The sequence below is a fragment of the Tamandua tetradactyla genome, chromosome 9, assembly GCF_023851605.1.
Source record: "Tamandua tetradactyla isolate mTamTet1 chromosome 9, mTamTet1.pri, whole genome shotgun sequence".
Classification (NCBI taxonomy): Eukaryota; Metazoa; Chordata; class Mammalia; order Pilosa; family Myrmecophagidae; genus Tamandua; species Tamandua tetradactyla.
Genome location: NC_135335.1, coordinates 3,012,934 through 3,032,582, shown reverse-complemented (window position 1 = coordinate 3,032,582; position 19,649 = coordinate 3,012,934). Strand labels below are relative to the sequence as shown.

The following is a 19,649-nucleotide window of genomic DNA, read 5'->3' as shown; positions in this document are numbered from 1 at the left end:
GACTAAGTTTCAATAACAAGGACACAAATTCTGCAAGTGGGTCACTGGGCATGATGGTGAGAGGAGCCAGTTCTCCCTTCACTCCCTCAGCACCTGTGTTTTCTAGCTATTGGAGATGTGACACTATATGCTGTCTTTGGTTTGCTAAATATATTGCTTCCTGAAGGGCAGACCATGCCCCTGCCCTGTAGGTGTTGTAGCAGAGTTGGCCTGTTTAAGAATCTGTTTACTGATTGTCTCACCTCCTTTGCGGCAACTTGGTCCCTTGGTTCTTTAATTTGAAGTGGCGCAATGAGGTATTCCATGTGAGTACTTCAGGCATTCTCTAGCCCGCAGATGTCCCTGGTGATAAAGAAGGTGTAAACCCTATATCTCAAGTATTCCAGTACAGAAACAAACAATTCCAGTACAGAAAAATAGATGGTCACTCCAAGGTAGACAGTATCTGTTGTAATCAACTTGCCAACCCAAGGTGCTGCTGGTGTCCTCCACTTTGAGATTTCAGTAAGGAACATTTCTCCTGGCAGGTTGGGCACTCATCAGCAGCAGTTGCTAGACTGGCCACAGTAAGGAGTCCATGTGGTTAGATCCAGCCTGGCCCCCTCCTCCCCACCATGACGCCTCTGAACAAGGGTCCACTGGGGTGGTCGAGGACTGATAACCCACAAGCTCATCCTCTCCACCTGGTTGTTGAGGGTCTTTTGGGTGGTGGAGATTCTGGTGTATATTAACAGGAGGTAGAAAGATTTGCATGGTTTGCATCCACTCTCATTGGACTAGCCGCATGCCTGTTTCCCAGATACCATGTCTCCAGTCCTCCAATCTTGCCCTTTCCAAGACCCTGGCAACCAGCCACCCTATTAGCCACTGCCCAGGGGTCCATGTAAATCCTTATTTCATATTTCTTCTCCCTCCATGCAAAAGGAAGGATAAGATGCTTGCAGCTCTGCCTGCTAGGAGGACTATCCCTCCCCAGTGTCCTTAGTGGAGCTCTATGGCAGCACTCTATTTTAAGCTTGGGCCAACATATCACCCTATCCATGAACAAATCCCAAGTTTTCTCCTCCTTTATAAGCTGGTCTGGGGAACCTCATATGCGCACTTAAGTGTGTGGTGAAAGAGACTCTGGTGACATGGAGGTCTCGGCTACTACTTTATGTAACTTACCGGGCCTTGGACCTGATTAGGCCCGTCCCAAATGCACCATGTCCATTGACGATGGATTGCTGCTGTTCCCGACCAACCTATGCCTTGGTGGATCTGTCAATCTCCAGCTCACAATGGGCAACGTCAGTCCCAGGTTCACTTGATATACTATGGTCAGGCTCTCACTGTCTAAAAGCATCCCAGGAGCTGCGTTTTTCAAATATTGATAGCTCTCTGCTTCAATCCTTGTTTCAGAGCCTCAGCTCTGCTCTTCAACTTCCTGCCTGCATCCTGTCTGATATGATCCAGAAAAGTGAAATTGCTGAGTCACAGAGCATTACATTGTCAGTGTTGCCAAATATTGACAAACTGCTCTCCAGTGCGGTTTCACTAATTTCCACCCCACCATCAGCATAAAAGGGTTTCTCTTCCACATCTTCACTTATATTTGGAATTGACAGACTATTTTGTTTCCGAAACACATAGTGTGAAATGGTTTTGTAATGGGGTTTCCATTTGTAGTTATCAGAGGCTGTGGGGCTGAGCACCTTTTGACGTTTATTGGCTCCTTGTGTTTCCTTTTCTGTGAATACTTTTTCATATCTTGGCCTATTTTCCCATTGAATTGTTTTTTTTTTATTGATTCATCGGACTACTTGTAATCCTTTGTTAATTACATTTATTATAAACATTTTCTCCCAGTCAGCAGCTTGGATTTTTGTTTGTTATTGGTGGTTTTTGATAAGCAGGAGTGTTCTATGTTTTTAACATAGTTTAATCTATCAATTTTTTCCTTTATTTTGTGATTTTTGTGATTCACCTAGTACATTTGTCCTCCTTACCCTGAAGCCACAAAGACATTCTCCTGCATATTTTATTCTCAAAATTTTAGTTTGCTTTTCACATTTGGGTCTTCAGTGCAGCTGAAGCACGTTTTTTCCCAAATGGATAAACAAGTATTCATCAGTCATTGAATGGTCCTTCTTTTCTCTGATCTGCCATGCCACCTCGGAAACATATCATTTCTCTGTAGGATGGGTCTGATTCTCAGCCATCATGTATATCAGTCTTTTTTCTATTCCTGCTGCAGTCACACTTTTAATACAGCCTCCCAACAAGTCTTGAAGGATCCATGGATTCTCGATCTGCAGCATCTACCCATGGGGAAGATGAAGCACCCAACAAAGACTCTCTCTCGGCATCCAGATAAGCCAGAAATGGACAAGGACACAAGCAGCGCTGCCACTGATGCCAAGAGTATGCCCAAAACTATCCCCCAGGAATTCCCACTGCCCCACTGGGACACCTGGCCACGGGAGGGACCAAGGACAAGAGTCAGACCTGTTGTACCGGACCTGCATTGTCCAGTCCTCCCGTCTCAGTCAACTCTAGCTGCACAACAGACATTCCAAAACTACTGGCATAAAACAATAACCATCCTGTCGTGCTCATAAATTCTGTAAGATATTAGGGCACAACTGCATGGCTTGTCTCTACGTCACAGTGTGGGGGCCTCAGCTGAAAAGACCCAAGTGCTTTGATACTAAATCTACCATGCTGTGAGCAAGCTCAAACCACAATTACATTAAGGGGCCTCTGACTGAGGGTCAGAATCATCTGGAGACCATCCTAACTCACTGGTCTGGTGCTTAGACTGGTATTCTAGCTTGCTAGCTGCTGGAATGCAATATACCAGAAGTGGAACAGCTTTTAAAAAGGGGAATTTAATAAGCTGCAAGTTAACAGTTTTTTAGGCTGTGGAAATGTCCCAATTAAAGCAAGTTTGTAGAAATGTCCAATCTAAGGCATCCAGGGAAAGATACCTTGATTCAAGAAGGCTGATGAAGTTCAGGGTTTCTCTCTCAAGTGAGAAGGCACATGACGAACACAGTCAGGGTTCCTCTCTCAGCTGGAAGGGCACCTGGAGAACATGGTGTCATCTGATAGCTTCCTCTCCAGCTCCCCAGGAGGCGTTTTTCTCCTTCATCTCCCAAATTTGCTGGCCGGTGGACTCACTGCTTTGTGGTTCTGTGGCATTCTGTCATCCTTCTCTGCTCTCTCCAAATCTCCCCCTTTCTCCAAAGTGTTTCCTCTTTTATAGGATTCCAGTAAACTAATCAAGACCCACCTGGGATGGGTGGAGACACGTCTCCACCTAATCCAGGTTAACAACCACTCTTGACTGAGTCACATCTCCAGGGAGATGATCTAATTAAGGTCTCAAACACACAGTACTGAATAGGGATTGGAAGAAAAGGCTGCCTTTACAAAGTGGGATTAGGATGAAAACATGGCTTTTCTAGGGGACACACATCCTTTCAAACTGGCACAGCTGGGATGCTTGAAAGACCTGGCTCAGCTGGGATAGTCAACCAGTTCGCCTCTCCGTGTAGCTTGGGCTCCCTCTCAGAATGGAAGCGTCAAGGTAGTTGAACTTAATTAGATGGTGGCTCAGTGCTCCAAGAGCAAGTGTTGCAGCACACAAAGAGGAAGCTTTTCTGACCTAGTCTTTGAAGTTACACAGTATCACTTCTGCCATCCTCTGTTGTTCAAGACAGCTACAAACTACCCAGTTTCAAGGACTGGGGACATACACCCCACCTGGTAATAGGAGAGACATCCAGAACATTTACGACATGTTTCAAAACCATCCCATTCCATGTAAGGTCTTTGTCTTGATTAAAAATGGACACTTACAATCATTAAGGAGGTGCTTTTTCTACCCAGAAGGAAGAAGAAAAACCACCACAAAGCATCCATAGATGTGGATGACGTCTACACAGCACTTCACCGTTTGTAAAGAGCTTTAGCACTTCCAAATCATTTACAGTTTACTGCTCCTTTTAACTCCTAAAACATCATTTTCTTTCCCATGGGTGAGAAAAGGAGCAATTCCCCCAAAGATATAGTTATGCTGGCAGAGTCATGGTTTGATTCATACTGCATCCACTCCACTTAAGTTCAGCTGATGCCAGTGGTGGCATTTCAGGGCAGGGACAGGATGCTCCTCTCCAAGGAAACACATCTTTTTTCGATCATAATGTGGTTTGGAATAGAAATGGTCATCCAAGAGAAGAGGCAGAACTGGTCCAGTGAAACCTGTGTCAGCAGTGGGCCCTGGCAGCCAGAGGTGGAGGCTTGAAGACCTCATAGAGTCAATTCATAGAGTCAAATTGGTATACTGCCTTCAATTCCCTATGACAGTAAAAATAAAAGATAAAAGCTCGACAATCACTTATTGCTTACATCTCTTCCACTTCCCCCAAAATGGAGCAATTGAATCTGACTTTCAAAGACAAACTCTTCTTTTGATATTAGTCAAATCTTATCAGGCCAAAACTCTGCATATCATGGTTTTGTGCCCACCAAAGGGGAAGTCACAAGCTTCCTGTTTCTTGCCATGTGAAGTAATATGCAATAGCAACAGTGAAACCAAACCGAGAGAAACATAAAGGATGGGGCAGAGGAGAGAATAATTGCAAATGTATGGGAATTACAGCAACTAATAGGAAGGGGTCTACTTGATTATTATTTACAGGATGCTACAGTCTAAGCGTTCCCTTAGCAGCGAACAAAGCTAGGGTTGTAGGCATCATGGACCCCCAGTACTGGGAGAAGAGACCCTAATAGCATCCCCTAGACTACATATTTTTAATATTAAAATGTTTATTATAAAATATCTTACACATACTAAAGAAGACACAGAATATATATAAGACATAAATACCCTGTGATGCATGCTTAAGAAATGGGCGCTGCCCACAGCACTGAAGCTTTGTGTGCCCTCTTTGCAACCCGCCTCCCTGGCCTGCACAGAACAACGGCTGTCGTCACTGCCACGTGTCCCCACCTCATCGCTGTACTAGGCCCGTCTAGAGCCTGCCCATTTTATAGTGTTTTTATATAAACAGTATATTAACTGAAAGGGGCGGGCCACGGTGGCTCAGCAGGCAAGAATGCTTGCCAGCCATGCCAGAGGACCGGGTTCGATTCCCGGTGCCTGCCCATGCGAAAAAAAAAAACAAAAAACAGTATATTAACTGAATGCATGTATCCTCCCATGACTTGTTTTACTCTTCATTAAACATGACATTTGTGAAATTCATCCATATTGATATTTTCAGCTCCAGTTCATTGATTTCTCTACTGGAGAATATTCAAGTGTAGACTCTGTGAGTGTGTGTGTGTGTGTGTGTGTGTATCCCACTAATTAACATTTGCACTTTAAAAATGTGTGATTTTCAAAATATTTCAGTCTCTCTTTTTTATTATGGAAAATTGCAAACATATCCAAATGTATTTCAAAATACAATGAACACTTGTATATCCCTCATCTGGTTTAGTCAAATTCTAGCATCTTTTCATACCTACTTCACAGAGTTTCCTGTGTCATCTGCTCAGACCCAGACTTCAAGGTAATATTGTTTCTTACAGTGAAAAACAGCAAAGCAGACACACACACACACACATATATATAGCAACAGGAGGATGGATAAATATATTGCAAGCACAATTAATTTATAGTACAGTGGACTTCACACCACCAATAGAAAATGAATGAACTAAAGCTGCATGGCCCAGTGAGGAAAAACTGAAAGGACCTGGTTACAGAGTGGTATGTAAAGCATGATAATAGTTGAATATTAGAAACTAGAAACCTTTGAAAACACACATACAAAGTCTCCTGAAAGCAAGCACAGGGGGTGGTGAAGCCTGGACCTCTCCGTGCAGGGATGTATGGCCTTCTTTCACAGTCTGCCGGCCTCGTGGACATGCAGGGAAGAGGCTGAGATCCAGAAGCACCGACGTGGCTGTCATCAGGCAGTGGGGCAGGCAGGAAATGACGAGGGAGGATGCAGGGACAGACAGACCCTGCCTGAGCAGGAAGGTCCATCATTCTGTGCATGAATTCAAAGTTAAGTGCCCCCCGCCACCATGCCTCGGAGAAGCCAGGCAGCGCAGGGTGATGTGCTGGGCTGCAAAGGGGCTGGGCTGGGGCCGAGGCTGTAGGAGGCTCACGCCGCAGGTCACAGATAAGCCGTGGTCACCCTGCGCCGGCCCGGGTGAGAAGAGTTGGACAAACAGTTTAAAATAATCAAGTGGGTACACAGGTGGTTCAGTGGCCAAATGCTTACCTCCATGCAGGAGACCCAGGTTCGATTCCTAGACCATGCATCCTCCAAAATTATAATAATAATTCAGCCAAAACTAGCTCACTGCATCAGAGTCACCTGGGAAGCTTCTAAAGAACATTCCGGCCCCCAGACTTGGAGGTCACAATGCACTAGGTTTGGGGGTGGGAGGGGCTCTCCAGGAGCCTGTATTCTTTAAAGAGCCCATCACAACCCATTTTTAGAGGGAATTGGGGTTCGGGAGAGCACCACGTCATCCCTCTGCTCCAAGAACTCCCCCATTAGAGCTGTGAGGGGAGCTCCCGGGTCTCCCACCTTTCAGCAACTTACGGGGGACTGGGGCTGAATGGCCTGGGGCAACACAAGAGCTAAGTAAGAAGCTGCCGCAGAAACACTTGTAGGACAATGAAAGAGAAGTGCACACGGTGAGTATGCAACCCCAAGTTCCCGGCACCAGCCCCATCCAAGACAACACACAGTCCCAGGCTGCTCAAGCATTTCCCTCACCTATTCCTCTCTGATACAACTGCCCACCCTTACCAGTCACTGGCCAGCACCCAGCACAGAGACCCACATCATCTCTCCTGATTGGGAGCCGACCCCAAGTCAGATCTGACCCTCATCTCCTGGATAGCAGAGGCTCCATCGCCGACCCTGAAGTTCAGGTTATCTCATGGCTCATTCACAGATGTCCTAGAACAAAATAAAGCCACCCAGGAACTCTCCACAGCAGGACAGGGAGAGAATGGAGAAGGAGCTCAGAAAGAACCCATAGCCCCAATACCTGGACCTTTCTTCCCACCTGCTGTAAGCAAAAGGCTCTAGTCTCTGCTTGTGGAGAGGGGTGCTGGGGGGTCCATAAGTTACTTATTACTGTGTAACAAATTACTCCAAAACTTAGTGGCTAAAACCGCAACAAGCATCACCTCTCGCAGTTTCTGTAAGTCAAGAATTTAGAAGTTCGCCTGGGTGGTTTTAGCTTAGGGTTGCTCATGAAGGGACATGTTCACTGGGACTTCAGTAGCCTGAAAGGATCTGACTCCAGAATGGCATATGGTGGCCTGGAGTTGTGTGTACCCAGGAGAAAACCATATTCTTAAGCTTAATCCTTTCCTGTGGTTATGAACCCAACGTAAGGGGTTGTGAACCCACTGATGAAGTTACTTCAGATAAGGTGTGGTCCAGTCCGATCAGGATGGGGATTAATCTTAATACTGGGTTCCTTTATAAGAAAATGAAATTCAGACAGAGAAAGCCATAGAAAGTGAGAAGTTGATGGACAATGAAATCCAGAAAAAGAAGGGAGAGGCCAAGAGAGGGCACCATGTGCATTTCCAGGTGACATGGAGCCAAGGACCAAGGATCCTTAGCAGCCAGCCCCAGAGCTCCAGTCTTTGGGAAGAAAGCATTACCTTGATGACGCCTTGATTTGGACTTCCTCTTAGTCTCAAATCATGAGTGGATAAATTCCTACTGTTTAATCTGACCCATTTCATGGTATTTACTTGAGCAACAAAGGAAACTAAAACGTCTAATCACGTCAGCTGGCAAATTGGCATTTGTAGTTGGCAGGAGGCCTCTACACAGGTAAAGGTTTAAACACCTTTACAACATGGCCACTGGCTTCCTGCAGGGTGGACAATCCAAAGGAGAGCAAGGTGGAAGATACAGCATCTTTTGTGTCCTTGCCTCAGAAGCGCTGTGTCCTAATTTCCATTTGTCACATGGGTCTGCCTCTTCTCAGGAGGGGCGTGGGTGGGGACGCTACAAGAGGCAAGGGTGTTCATTCCCTGGGGCCACCACGACCACAAACAGGGGGCTCAAAACTACAGAAAGTTACCCCCTGCCAGCACTGGAGGCCAGAAGACTGAGATGCAGGTGCCCACATGACCATGCCGTCTCTGAGTGCTCTAGCTAGGAGAACCCCCCTTAGTTTCTGGTGGTTGCCAGCAATCTTTGGTGCTCTTTAACTTGTGGCTGCATCACACCAGTCATTGGATTTAAGGCCCACCCTAACCCCGCATAACCTCATCTTAGCCAGTAATATATGCAGAGGCCCTATTTCCAATTAAGGTCACATTCTAAAGTTTCAAATGGATGTGAATTTGGGGGGAATACTATTCAATGCAGCACAGCAAGGAGCACAGGCCAACTTAGGGGCCAGCTACCACCATGAACAATGAGCGAGGGCTGGGACAGGAGCTGTGGAAAGCTTTTCTCCATGACCCCCAGCACCTGTTCCTTAAAACTTCTCACTGGGCTAGCTTTGCCTTTTTTCTTGGGTCACAATTCCGTTCCAAGTCAGACTGTGATCCAGGAAAGATGTGCTTTCTTGGGGAAAGTCCCTGTCCTAACAAGGTCCACTGGAGTCAGCCTTACTAGATGGAATCAGCACAGGTTTGGGGTCAGACAAATCAGAGTCAAGCTAAAGCTCTGCCACGTGTCGCTGTGGATACTTGATGGAGTTGCTCCCTCTTTCTGAGCCTCCTCGCTCGTAAGGGAGATGGTGATGTGATGGGAGTAAATGAAATAGTTAACTGGAAATGGACTGGAAACATGAAAGCGCTAGACAAACTGTTAAGTGCTGTAGAGATGTAGCTTATTCAGCAAAGTCAGTGTATGAAGTGAAAACGGGCCATGGCCAAAACCATTGTGGGCCTCAATAAATTGCAAGACATCCCACATCAATGGATTGAAAAACTCAATATTGTTAAGCTGTCAATACTACCCAAAGCTGTCTACAGAGTCAGTGCAATCCCTACTAAAATTCCAGCAGCATTTTGCAGAAATGGCAAAGAAAATCTTCAAATTTATGTGGAATTGCAAATGACCCCAAATAGCCAAGACTCTTGAAAAAAAAAAAAAAGAACAAAGTTAGAGGAGTCACACTGCCTTATTTCAAAATTACGACAAAGCTCAGTAATCAAAACAATATGATACTGACCCAAGGTAGGCAAACAGACCAACAGAACAGAATCGAAAGTCCAGGAATAGACTAGCACATCTACTGTCAATTGATTTTCAACAAGGATGTTAAGTACATAAAATGAGGAAATAGTCTCTTCAACAAATGGTGTTAAGAAAATTGGATGTACAAATGCAAAAGAATAAATGTACCCCTTACATTGTGTACAAAAATTAACTCAAAACTTATTCATGACCTAAATGGAAGAGCTAAATCCAAAAAATTCCTAGAAGAAAACAAAGGAACAAATCATCACTCTGAATTCTGAGATATGACACCAAAAGTACAAGCAACAAAAGAAACAATAGAAAAGTCAGATCTCATCAGATTTTTAAACGTTTGTGCATCAAATGACATTACCAGGAAAGTGAAAAGGTAACATACAGAATGGGAGAAAATTACTGCCACTCACATCTGATTAGGGTTGAATATCAGAATATATAAAGTACTCTTACAATTCAACAACAAAAAGACAAACAACCTCATTAAAAATGAGCAAAGGACTTGAGTAAATATTTTTCCAAAGAGGATGTATAAATGCCCAATAAACCATATGAAAAGATGCTTTATATCATAAGTCATTAGGTAAATGCAAATCAAAACCACAATGAAATTCCATTTCACACCCACAAGAATGCTACTATTTTAGAAAAAAAAGAAAATAGCAGGTGTTGAAGAAGATGCAGAAAAACTGAAACCCTCCTGCATTGCTGGTGGGAACGTAAAATGCAGTCACCATGGAAAGCAGTTTGGTGGTTCCTCAAAAAGTTAAATATAGAATTATTGTTTCAGTTTCCTTGGCTGCTCCAGCAAATATCATGCAACGTGTTGGCTTAAACAATGAGAATTTAATGACTGGCAGTTTTGAGGCTAAGAGAAGTACAAATAAAGACCTCAGCAAGTTGATGCTTTCCTCCCAAAGATGGCTTCTGGGGCTGGTTGAAGGTAATCCTTGGTCCTGAGCTTCTCTGTCCCATGGGAAGGCACATGGCGGTGTTTCCTGGCCTCACCATTCTCTTCCAAGTTCTGTTGACTCTCAGCTTCTGGCTGCTCCCGTGGTGGCTTCTCTCGATCTGTTTGAATTTCATTCTGCTCATTCAGGATTGTAGTAGTAGGATAAGGACCCCTTCTTATTGGGTTGGCCAAAACTGAAGTAACCTTGTCAAAGGTCCTACTCACAATGGGTCCACGCCCACGGGAATGGATGACATCTAAGAACACGCCTTTCTGAGGCAGACAGCTCCAAACCACCATAGTTACCACGTGGACAGGAAATTCTACTCCTAGGGAGATGTCCAGAGAAATTAGAAACAGGTACTCAGACTCTCTACCCCAATGTCCATAGCAGCATTATTCACAGCAGCCAAAAAGTGACACAATCCAGGCGTCCGTCAACAGGTGAACAACACGTGGCACAGGGAATGTTATTCAGCCCTAAGAAGGAATAAGGTTCTGAGAAAAGCTGGAACATAGATGAATTTGAGCACATTGTACTGAGTGGAATAAGCTAAGCACATAGGGAAAAAGGCTGTTCATTTCTATGGAATATCTAGAAATCGTAAATTCATAGAGACAGGAAGTAGAGCCGAGGATGGGGAGGAGGGAAGGAGGAAGCTGCTGCTTGGTGGTTGTTTTAGTCTCTGCCAAGGCTTCTATTACAACCACCGCAGACTTGTCAACTTGAACGAGAAAATTCATTGTCTCACAGTTTTGGAGGCTAAAAGTCCAGCCTCAAGGTATTAGCAGGTCACACTGCCTCCAAAATCTGCAGCCTCTGGTGGTGCCCTGTCAGCAATCCACAGCTCGGTCTCTGTCTCTATCACCGCCAACCTTTCTCCTGCTCCTCTCCACTCCGCCACGAAGTCCGGCTCTCATGTTGGATAAAGGCCGACATGACTCAGTGTGGCCTTAGCTTAACAGGATCTCTGAAGATCCCATTCACAAATGAGTCCACCTGCCCAGGGTGGGGGAGGGACTTGAACATGTATTTGTAGGGTGCTTGATTCAGTCTGTAAGAGTAGGTATTCAGTGTCCGTAACGTTTGGAAATTTTTAAGAGGTAAAGAGAGAAAGTGAGAAGGGGAAGGAGGAAGGAAGGAAAGAAGAGATATAAAGAGAGAAAGAGGAAGAAATGGCAAAGAAAGAAAGAAGAAAGAAAGAGAGGGAGGGAGGGAGGGAGGGAGGAAGGAAGGGACCAGTTTACTAATCAACCAGCCTGTAAGCCTCAAAAAAATTTTAAAAAAGGCACCAAGGACCATGGACTCTTCCAAAACTCACAATTAAATGGCTAGTTCCTTGATCACAATCCAGTAAGTACATGATTTTTTAAAAAAATCAAAAGTCATGGGCGGCCCACGGTGGCTCAGCAGGCAAGAACGCTTGCCTGCCATGCCAGAGCACCCGGGTTCGGTTCGCGGTACCTGCCCATGTTAAAAAACAAAACAAAACAAACAACAAAAAAAAACTCATAAGGGCCCTTCCACCTGGAAATTTTAAAACTCTATCAAGTTATTCCTGAGTGAAAAGGGAAACACAAATCAAAATTTCAGAACTTCTAAAAACAATAAAAGTGAAAACACTACACATCAGAACATATTGGGTATATTCAAAGCAGTGAAAAGAAGAAAATTCATAAATTCTTAGATGAGTAAAATAAAAGAATAAAAGTAAATGGATTCGATTTCAAGTTCAAAATGCTTGAAAAGAAAAACATCAAAGCAAACCAAAAGAAAGCACAATGAAAGAAATGATAATAATAAAAGCAGAAATTCATGAAATAGGAAAAAAAACCAGAGAACAAATTAATAAAATACTGAGTCCTTGAAAAAATAGAAAGTCAGCTTCCCTAATCAAGACAGACAGGAAGAAATCTCAAAGCACAAACTAATAAGGGGAACAAACACTGAATCAGGGAACATTGAAACACATGCTTTGTACAACTTTATGCAAATGCATTGAAAATCCAGGTAAACTGGATATTTTCCTAGAAAAAAAAAAAACTGTACACTAAAATTGACCCCAAGAGAGAAAGAAAGCATAACTAAACCAATGAACCAATTTCCATCTAAGAAATAAAGTTATCAAGGAATTATCCCACAAAGAGCACAGACCCAGATACCCACCCAATCCTCAAAAACAAGGCAGTTGCAATGCTATGAACTTGCTCCACGGCACAGAAAATGAAGGAAAATTTGCAGAACCCACTGATGAAGCAAAGATAGCATGCACAGGACAACAACAATATCAAAAACCTACAATTTTATTTACAAGCATCAAAGCAAAACTCCTAAATAAAACATCATCAAATGGAAGCCAACGTCACTTTAAAGAACTAACCCGTTTTGACCAGCCGAAGATTCTTCCAGGAATGTCAAAATGGTTCAGTATTAGGAAATCCATTAATGTGAGTCATCAGTCTAGATGACCTAGCTCTGACAACCCCTTGGTTCACAGCTGATTATACTGTCATCCAGTGTTTTGGGCAAGAAAATGGCATAATACCACAAAGCCACTCATTGCATTTCGAGAACAAGGCTGTACGTCCATCCTGCTCCCTGCGTGCCCTCCCTCATATTATCCCATGTTTAATATCTCCTTGTACAGAAAGAAATTTAGAGGCAGAACTGGGGACTCTAGGACTGGCTTCCAGAAGCTCCACTTGGCTGGCTGTGAGATTTGGTATCATGAGCACTTCTCCCTGCAGGGACCCCCACACTCGACTTACACGCCCCTGGGACCCTCACCCATGGATGTTCCTGCCCAGGGGCCTGGGGCAGAGACCTCAAACTGGCTCTGATTTACCAATGGGAATTTATCAGCATTTCAAAAAGAGTGTTGAAGCTGGAAGTCCAGTGCTAATATCAGCAAGGCCGGCTTTCTCCTGGAGCCTGTACGTCCTGTGCTGGCGTTGGCCATCTTGGATCCCTCGGCTTGTGAACCTGCTCCAGCACGTGCCCACGGCTGGTCCCTTCTCCTCCGCTTCCGCTTACTTCCCGCTTCGCCCCTCAGCCCCATCTGAAGAAAGTCCTTTAGGCTTCACTGCTGTACTGTACATACCTGCTGGAAACAATTTTTCTGAGGTTTCACTCGTTGAAAACAAGGTTTTATTTTGCTTTAATTTCTGATGGATATTTTCTCCGGGTGTAGAATTATAGGTTGACAGCTCTTTTCTTTCAACACTTTAAAGCTACTATTCCATTGGCTTCTAACTTTTTTCTCTCATTACTCTTAAGAATTTCTCTTTATCAATAACTTTCAGCAAGAAGTGATCACCATTGTTTTTTCTGTATGAGAGTCACTGACCTTCTCGGATGTGTGGGTTTATAGTTTTTTATCAAATTTTGGAACTCTTCAATGATTATGTCCTCAAATATTTTTCTGCCCTCCTCTCTCTATTCTCCTTCTGGGATTCCTATTTCATTGTGCTTATGTGTGTCGGACTCTCATGTCCTAAAGCAGTTATTTGATTTTCTGGTTGTTTACGATGGGAGGATAATTCCACAACCGATGCTCCCTTGGGCCAGAGTGGAAGTCACTGTCCTCCCTCTGCGAAGTCCGGTGCACCGAGAAGCAGCATCACCACGTCCTCGAAGGCCAGTGTCCAAGCCCAGCAGCCACCTGGTCCCTAGGGCACGTGCTGCAGTCTGCACGTCATCACGGCCAACCCAGGGTGCTAACATGATCAACTCTGGTGGGATCATTAGCATCCCATTCTCATCGACAAGGAGCTTATCACCAAGGTCAGAGCCAAGGACACATCAGTCCCAAACCACCACCCTTCTCCAGGGGCTACTGCTGGGACCCGTTTCAGTACCAATAAGGACACACTCAGGATGCAAAAACCACATGCTATTCCAAGAAGAAGAATTTAATATAAAGAATTGTTAACTAAGCATTGACGAGCCCAAAGCCAGAAAGGAATACTACGGCATTACAGAAGTAGCGAGTGAAGAAGCAGCTGCCAACCACCGCTAGGGCTGCGGGGAAAAAGGAAATTATTAAAATTTTGAAGTGGGGTGGGGGAGCTGCCGAATTAAAACTCTGATCGCCGAGCACGGGGTCCCCTGCCCAGTGGCTGTCATCTCAAACACAAATGAGGCTGTTTCTACGAGTGTGGGGAAAACTACAAACTGCTGCCACTGGGTGAAGACGAATGCGCTGGCAAAGGTTAAAATTGAGTAGATGGAAATAGTAGCGGTCAATGAGGGGCAGGGGTGAGGGGTATGGCATGTATGATTTTTTTCTTTTTTATTTCTCTTGCTGGCGTGAGGAAGTGTTTAAAGAAATGATCATGGTGACGAATACACAATTATGCGATGATATTGTGAGCCACCGATTGTACACCATGGATGGAATCTTTGCATGTCAGGAATGTTTGCACATTTGCAAATGCTAAAATAAATTTAGTTTGAAATGCTAGTGATAAATGAAAGCGAGGGGTAAGGGGTATGGTAGGTATAATCTTTTTTTTTTCTTTTCTGTTTTCATTCTATTTCTTTTTCTATCATCTTTTTCTTTTTCTGAATTGATGCAAATGTTCTAAGAAATGATGAATATGCAACTAAGTGATGATATTGTGAATTACTGATTATATATGTCAATGTTTTATTTGGTTTGTTAATTTAATTAATAAATTTAAAAAAAAGAATGCACATTTGTTAAGGTTGTACAATAAAAATATTAAGAAAGAAAGAAAGGAGAAGAAGAATGTGGCTGGTGAATACCGACAATAAAAGAAAGCAAACACAGGAAGAGGAAACAAAATTAGAAGGAGTGAAATACCCCAGCCCCGCAGTCTCTCTCTAGCACCCCCTATTAGCAGAGCCCCACAGGGAGCAGCTGGCAACACTAGAAATGTGGTTTCCAGAATCCCGGACCCAGCACCACAAAACATAGCGGGAAGGGTACATTTAGAGCTGAGATACAGTATCTTAATAAATGGCACAACTATATACCAGATAATAGCAATGCATCAATGCAAAATTTCCTGAGTGTGGCCACTGCATTTGCTTAGGGGGAGGCACACTTAGCTCTTAGCTCTTTACTCTTAACGGATTCATGCTGACGTGTTTAAAGGTAGACTGTCATGACTCAGAAACGTGGTCTCCAAGGACTGAGCATGTGGGGGAAGTTAACATTTAGTAAATGGGACACTATTCTTGCAACTTTGCTGGAAGCTGAACATTTTTCAAAATATAAAGATGAGGAAAGATTGCTAGTACCTGGATTCTTGGAAGATCAAAAATCAAAGGTGAATGTCTTTTCCTTCTCTTTACATGCCAGCCACAACCTCCTTCTCAGAGAACACTACATAATTTGAAAGGATATAGAGACGAGTTGTCCTTCTAAGACAAGCAGATGGCATGGGATTCTCAAGTGTTGAGGATGATGCTGAGGTCCGTGTTAGGGGCTCTTTGGCCACAGATTGGGTGGGCAGCTTCTCGCCACCTGTCAACCACCGCATCCGTGTCACCTCAATTCATGTGCCCTTCTCCTGTTTTCAGGGCCAAATGCTCCCCTACTTGTGCCACCTCGAGTGAGGCAGCCTGGCAGCCCCTGCACTGTACAGACAGACAGTCTTGCTGCCAGGACAGGGACCCACCAGCAGCCCAGCACTTGGCTAAGCCTCCGAATCATCTGATGGAGGGAAAGTGGTTCATAAAGGACCCCCAGGGAGTCGGTGTCTCCACTCGGGAGTGCTGATGAGGTCACTGCTTGGCCCAGCTCCACCCAGCTCCTCCACTCGCCTCGCCTGCCCGGAAAGCTGCAGGGAGGGCCCTGGTCTCCCAGAGTCTTACTGCTCGCACTGGGCAGGAGCCGGAGGAGAGGAGAAAGCATCCAGCGGCTGTCTCCTTCCTGACCAGCCCTATCCGCAGCCGCACCCCACAGAAGGAAGGGGTTCAGGCTGAGGGGGAGCTGCCCAGACACTCTGGGGTGTGGACCCCGCGGCGGCAGCCCCTGCCCCAGGCTGGAGAGTAGCAGAACCCTGGCCAGCTCCTCCACCTGCAGAGGTAAGAAGCAGGGCTGGAGTTCTGAGGGCAGGTCTCGGGGACCCTCTGCTGGCCAGATGGGGGAGGGCAGCAGGGCATGGCCCCAGCTCTTCCGAGGCTGTCAACAATGGGGCTCTGCAGGCCCCCTGCCCTCTACTTGGGCTGTGCTGCCTGCAGCCCATCTGGGCTGATCCCAGAGGAGACGGTCCTTTGAATGCAGATGTTCTCTCACTGGCCACTCTGTCTCTAATCTGTCCCAACTCCCTCCTGCCAGCTCATCCCCTTGAGTTCCAGGCTTGAGGAGGAAGGAGGGCCTGAGCTCAAGTCTCAAAGAGGGTCAAGGAGACGATCAAAGGGGTGAGGGCTCTGTCCTCCGCCCGTAGATGCGCCATCCTCCACCCCCCGCTCCCCCCGCCACGCCCCGGACCCCACCCTCTCCACCCTGCACCCCTCACATGCAGCGGAGGGAGATGAGCATGAAGGTGGCTTCACTCTGTGTCCCCATTCCTGACAGCCAAAGAGATGAAGGTGGGACCCCGGGGATGCATGCTTGCCCGGCCCACACCAAGGCCAAAGGGAAAGCAGGTCCCCTCCATCCTTACTCAGGAAGGCCAGGGAGGGGTGGGGATCCCCCAGGGGGAAGGGTGTGAGCATTGCCTTCGCGTCTTCTCTGAGTCCTTCCCTCAAGCTCGCAGATGGGTGGGCACAGACGGCCGGAGCACGTAGGGGGCTGCAAGGAGCAACCACTGCACGTCCCCTGGGCTCTAGAGAGTCCCGTGGGGTCTATATAGGAGCTTTACTGCTGGCAAAGCGGGGATGGAGAACACGGGCTCACGTGGGGTATTGGTTGCCTCCCAGAACTGACCTTCAGCTGTGGTCAGACACATGGGACGGCCGCAGCCTCCCCCCACAGGCACGCAGGACCGTGGGGGTGCCGACTGCCTGGGGTGGGGAGCCACAATAGCCCTCCCCTCCCCAAAGGAGAGGGGCGAATGACAGGTGAGAAGCTCGGAGCCTTCCCCCAGTCCCCCAGGGGCAGAGGTCCGGCTTAAGGGACAGCGGGGGATGGCAGGGGGTGAAGGTTCCCTGGGGCCCTGATTTTGGCACAAGCCAGAGCTGACCAGCAAATTCCTCATGGAATATCCAGGAAAGGGCCTGGAGGGTTAGGAGTGGCCGAAAGATGATCAGGAATGTGACCGGCCAGGGCAATGGGGCTGTCCCTCTGTGGTCACTCTGCTCCCTGGACATGGGTGGCATGTCCTATACCCTTTAACTCTGAGACAAAACCTGGGGTCCAAAGAATTAAAGACTCCATCAGGAACGGAGCATCGAAGTCTCCCCTCCTTCCCCCACTCCCACATCTGCTGGTCCCCTACCCCCCGCCCTCATCCCCACCCCCAGTCCCAGAGAGATCCACCCTCGGGAGGCAGGGGCTTTGGGGGCAGCTGTGAAAGCCTTTCCGCTCGTGCCTGGGAGAAGAACGAAAGGTGGTGTCAGGCATGGGGTTTTATCTCTTCTCCCAATCACCCGTCTGACCCTTCGCTGTCTTGTGACTTCAGCTTTCGGGAGGGGACACGACCCCCGGAGACCCCCAGCACTCAGCTGCCAATTGTGGTCGCAGGGCATCTGAGCAGCAGAGCGGAAGAAGCTTCTGGAGCCTCTCTCGGGGCCTCCCGCCCCCGCCAATGGATCTCCCGGAGCCCAGGCAGCAAACAGCACCCCCTGGTGGTGTCCAGGGGGACGCAACCTTCAGCCTTGTGGTCCTGTCCCTCACCGAGGCCCTGAGCCTGGGCGGGCTGCTGGGCAACGCAGCGGTGCTCTGGCTGCTCAGCTCCAACGTCTACAGGAACCCGTGCTCCATCTACCTGCTGGACGTGGCCTGCGCCGACCTCATCTTCCTCGGCTGCCACACGGTGGCCGTGGTCTCCGACCTGCTGCCAGGCCAGACGGCCATCCCCGGCTTCGTGCACGCCAGCCTGGCCACGCTGAGGTTCTTCTGCCACCTGGTGGGCCTGGGTCTCCTGGCGGCGGTGAGCGCCGAGCAGTGCCTGGCAGCCCTGCTCCCCACCTGGTACCTCTGCCGCCGCCCGCGCCACCTGGCCACCGCCGTGTGCGCGCTGAGCTGGGCGCTGGGTCTGGTGCTGCACCTGCTCGCCAGCGGCGCCTGCTCCCCGCCGCTCGGGGAGCCCGGCCGGCCGCTGTGCAGGGCCGCGTGGCAGGCGGCCGCCGTCCTGCTAGGGCTGCTGAGCGGCGCCCTGGGCGCGTCCGGCCTGCTGCTGCTGCTGTGCGTGGAGCGCGGCCCCCCGCGGCCCCCGCCCGGCCGCTTCCCGGCGCTCGTGCTGCTCTCGGTGCTGCTGTCCCTCTCCTGCGACCTGCCCTTCGGCGTGTACTGGCTGGCCCGGAGCCTGCGCTGGCGCGCCCCGCACCGCTTCTCCGCGCTCAGCTTGCTCACCGCCGCCCTCCACCGGGCCGCCAAGCCCGTGGTCTGCTTCTGCCTGGGGAGCGCCCCGGGCCGCCGGCGGCGAGACCCGCTCCGGCTGGTGCTGCAGCGGGCGCTGGGGGAGGACGCGGAGGTGCGCGCCGGCGGGGAGACGCCGCGCAGGGGCCTCGTGGAGGAAGCGGCCTGAGGGCCCGGTGGGGAGGGCGAGGCAGCCGCGGCTTCGGAGGGGGAGGGGCAAAGGGGCCGAGGCTGGAGCGGGCGGGATGGCGGTGGAGGAGCTCCCGCTCCCGAGTCCTCTCTCCTCCTGCATGAGGAACCCGCCGGCCACCCGGGCTGGCGGACTCGGTCCCGGGCGGTGGGGCCCAGGAATACGTATCTGGAGGGACCCCAGTGGCCACTTCTGCTGCAGACGCAGGGAAAGCAAGGGTCAAGGCCAGTCACTGGGCGAGAGTTTTACCAGGCCCCTCCCCCAAAGCCCTCCCCCAAGATCCCATCTCATAAGACTCCCCTCCTCCAAAACCTTCCATCCTAGGGCCCCTTCCCCCAAGACCCCCTCCCATGAGAACCCCTCTTCCAAGGTCCCCTCTTACCAGGCTCTCTCCTTCAAGACCCCTCCCCCAAGATCCCTTCCCATAAGACCCTCTCCTCCCCCTATGAAGCTTATTCCTGCAAAGGGTATGCTAAGCCTACTTATAATTAGGCCTAAGAGTCACCCCCAGAGAAGCTCTTTTGTTGCTCAAATATGGCCTTTCTCTCTCAGCCAATTTGGCAGGTGAACTCACTGCCCAATCCCACCGAGTGGGACATGATTCCCCAAAGTGTAAATTTCCCTGGCAACATGGGACAGAAAATCCCAGGATGAGCTGGGACCTGGCATCAAGGGATTGAGAAAATTTTCTTGACCAAAAGGGGAAAAAGAGAGATGAGACAAAATAAAGTGTCAATGGCTGAGAGATTTCAAACAGAGTCAAGAGGTTA

General features: G+C 48.1%; 1 protein-coding gene across 1 annotated transcript; it reads left to right on the top strand.

The window, feature by feature from the left end:
- Positions 1–17,916: 17,916 nt before the first annotated feature.
- MRGPRE (MAS related GPR family member E) lies at positions 17,917–18,858 on the top strand. The gene has a single exon (XM_077114938.1). It carries the CDS (start codon positions 17,917–17,919, stop codon positions 18,856–18,858), a length of 942 nt encoding a protein of 313 aa, XP_076971053.1.
- The last annotated feature ends 791 nt before the right edge of the window (positions 18,859–19,649 follow it).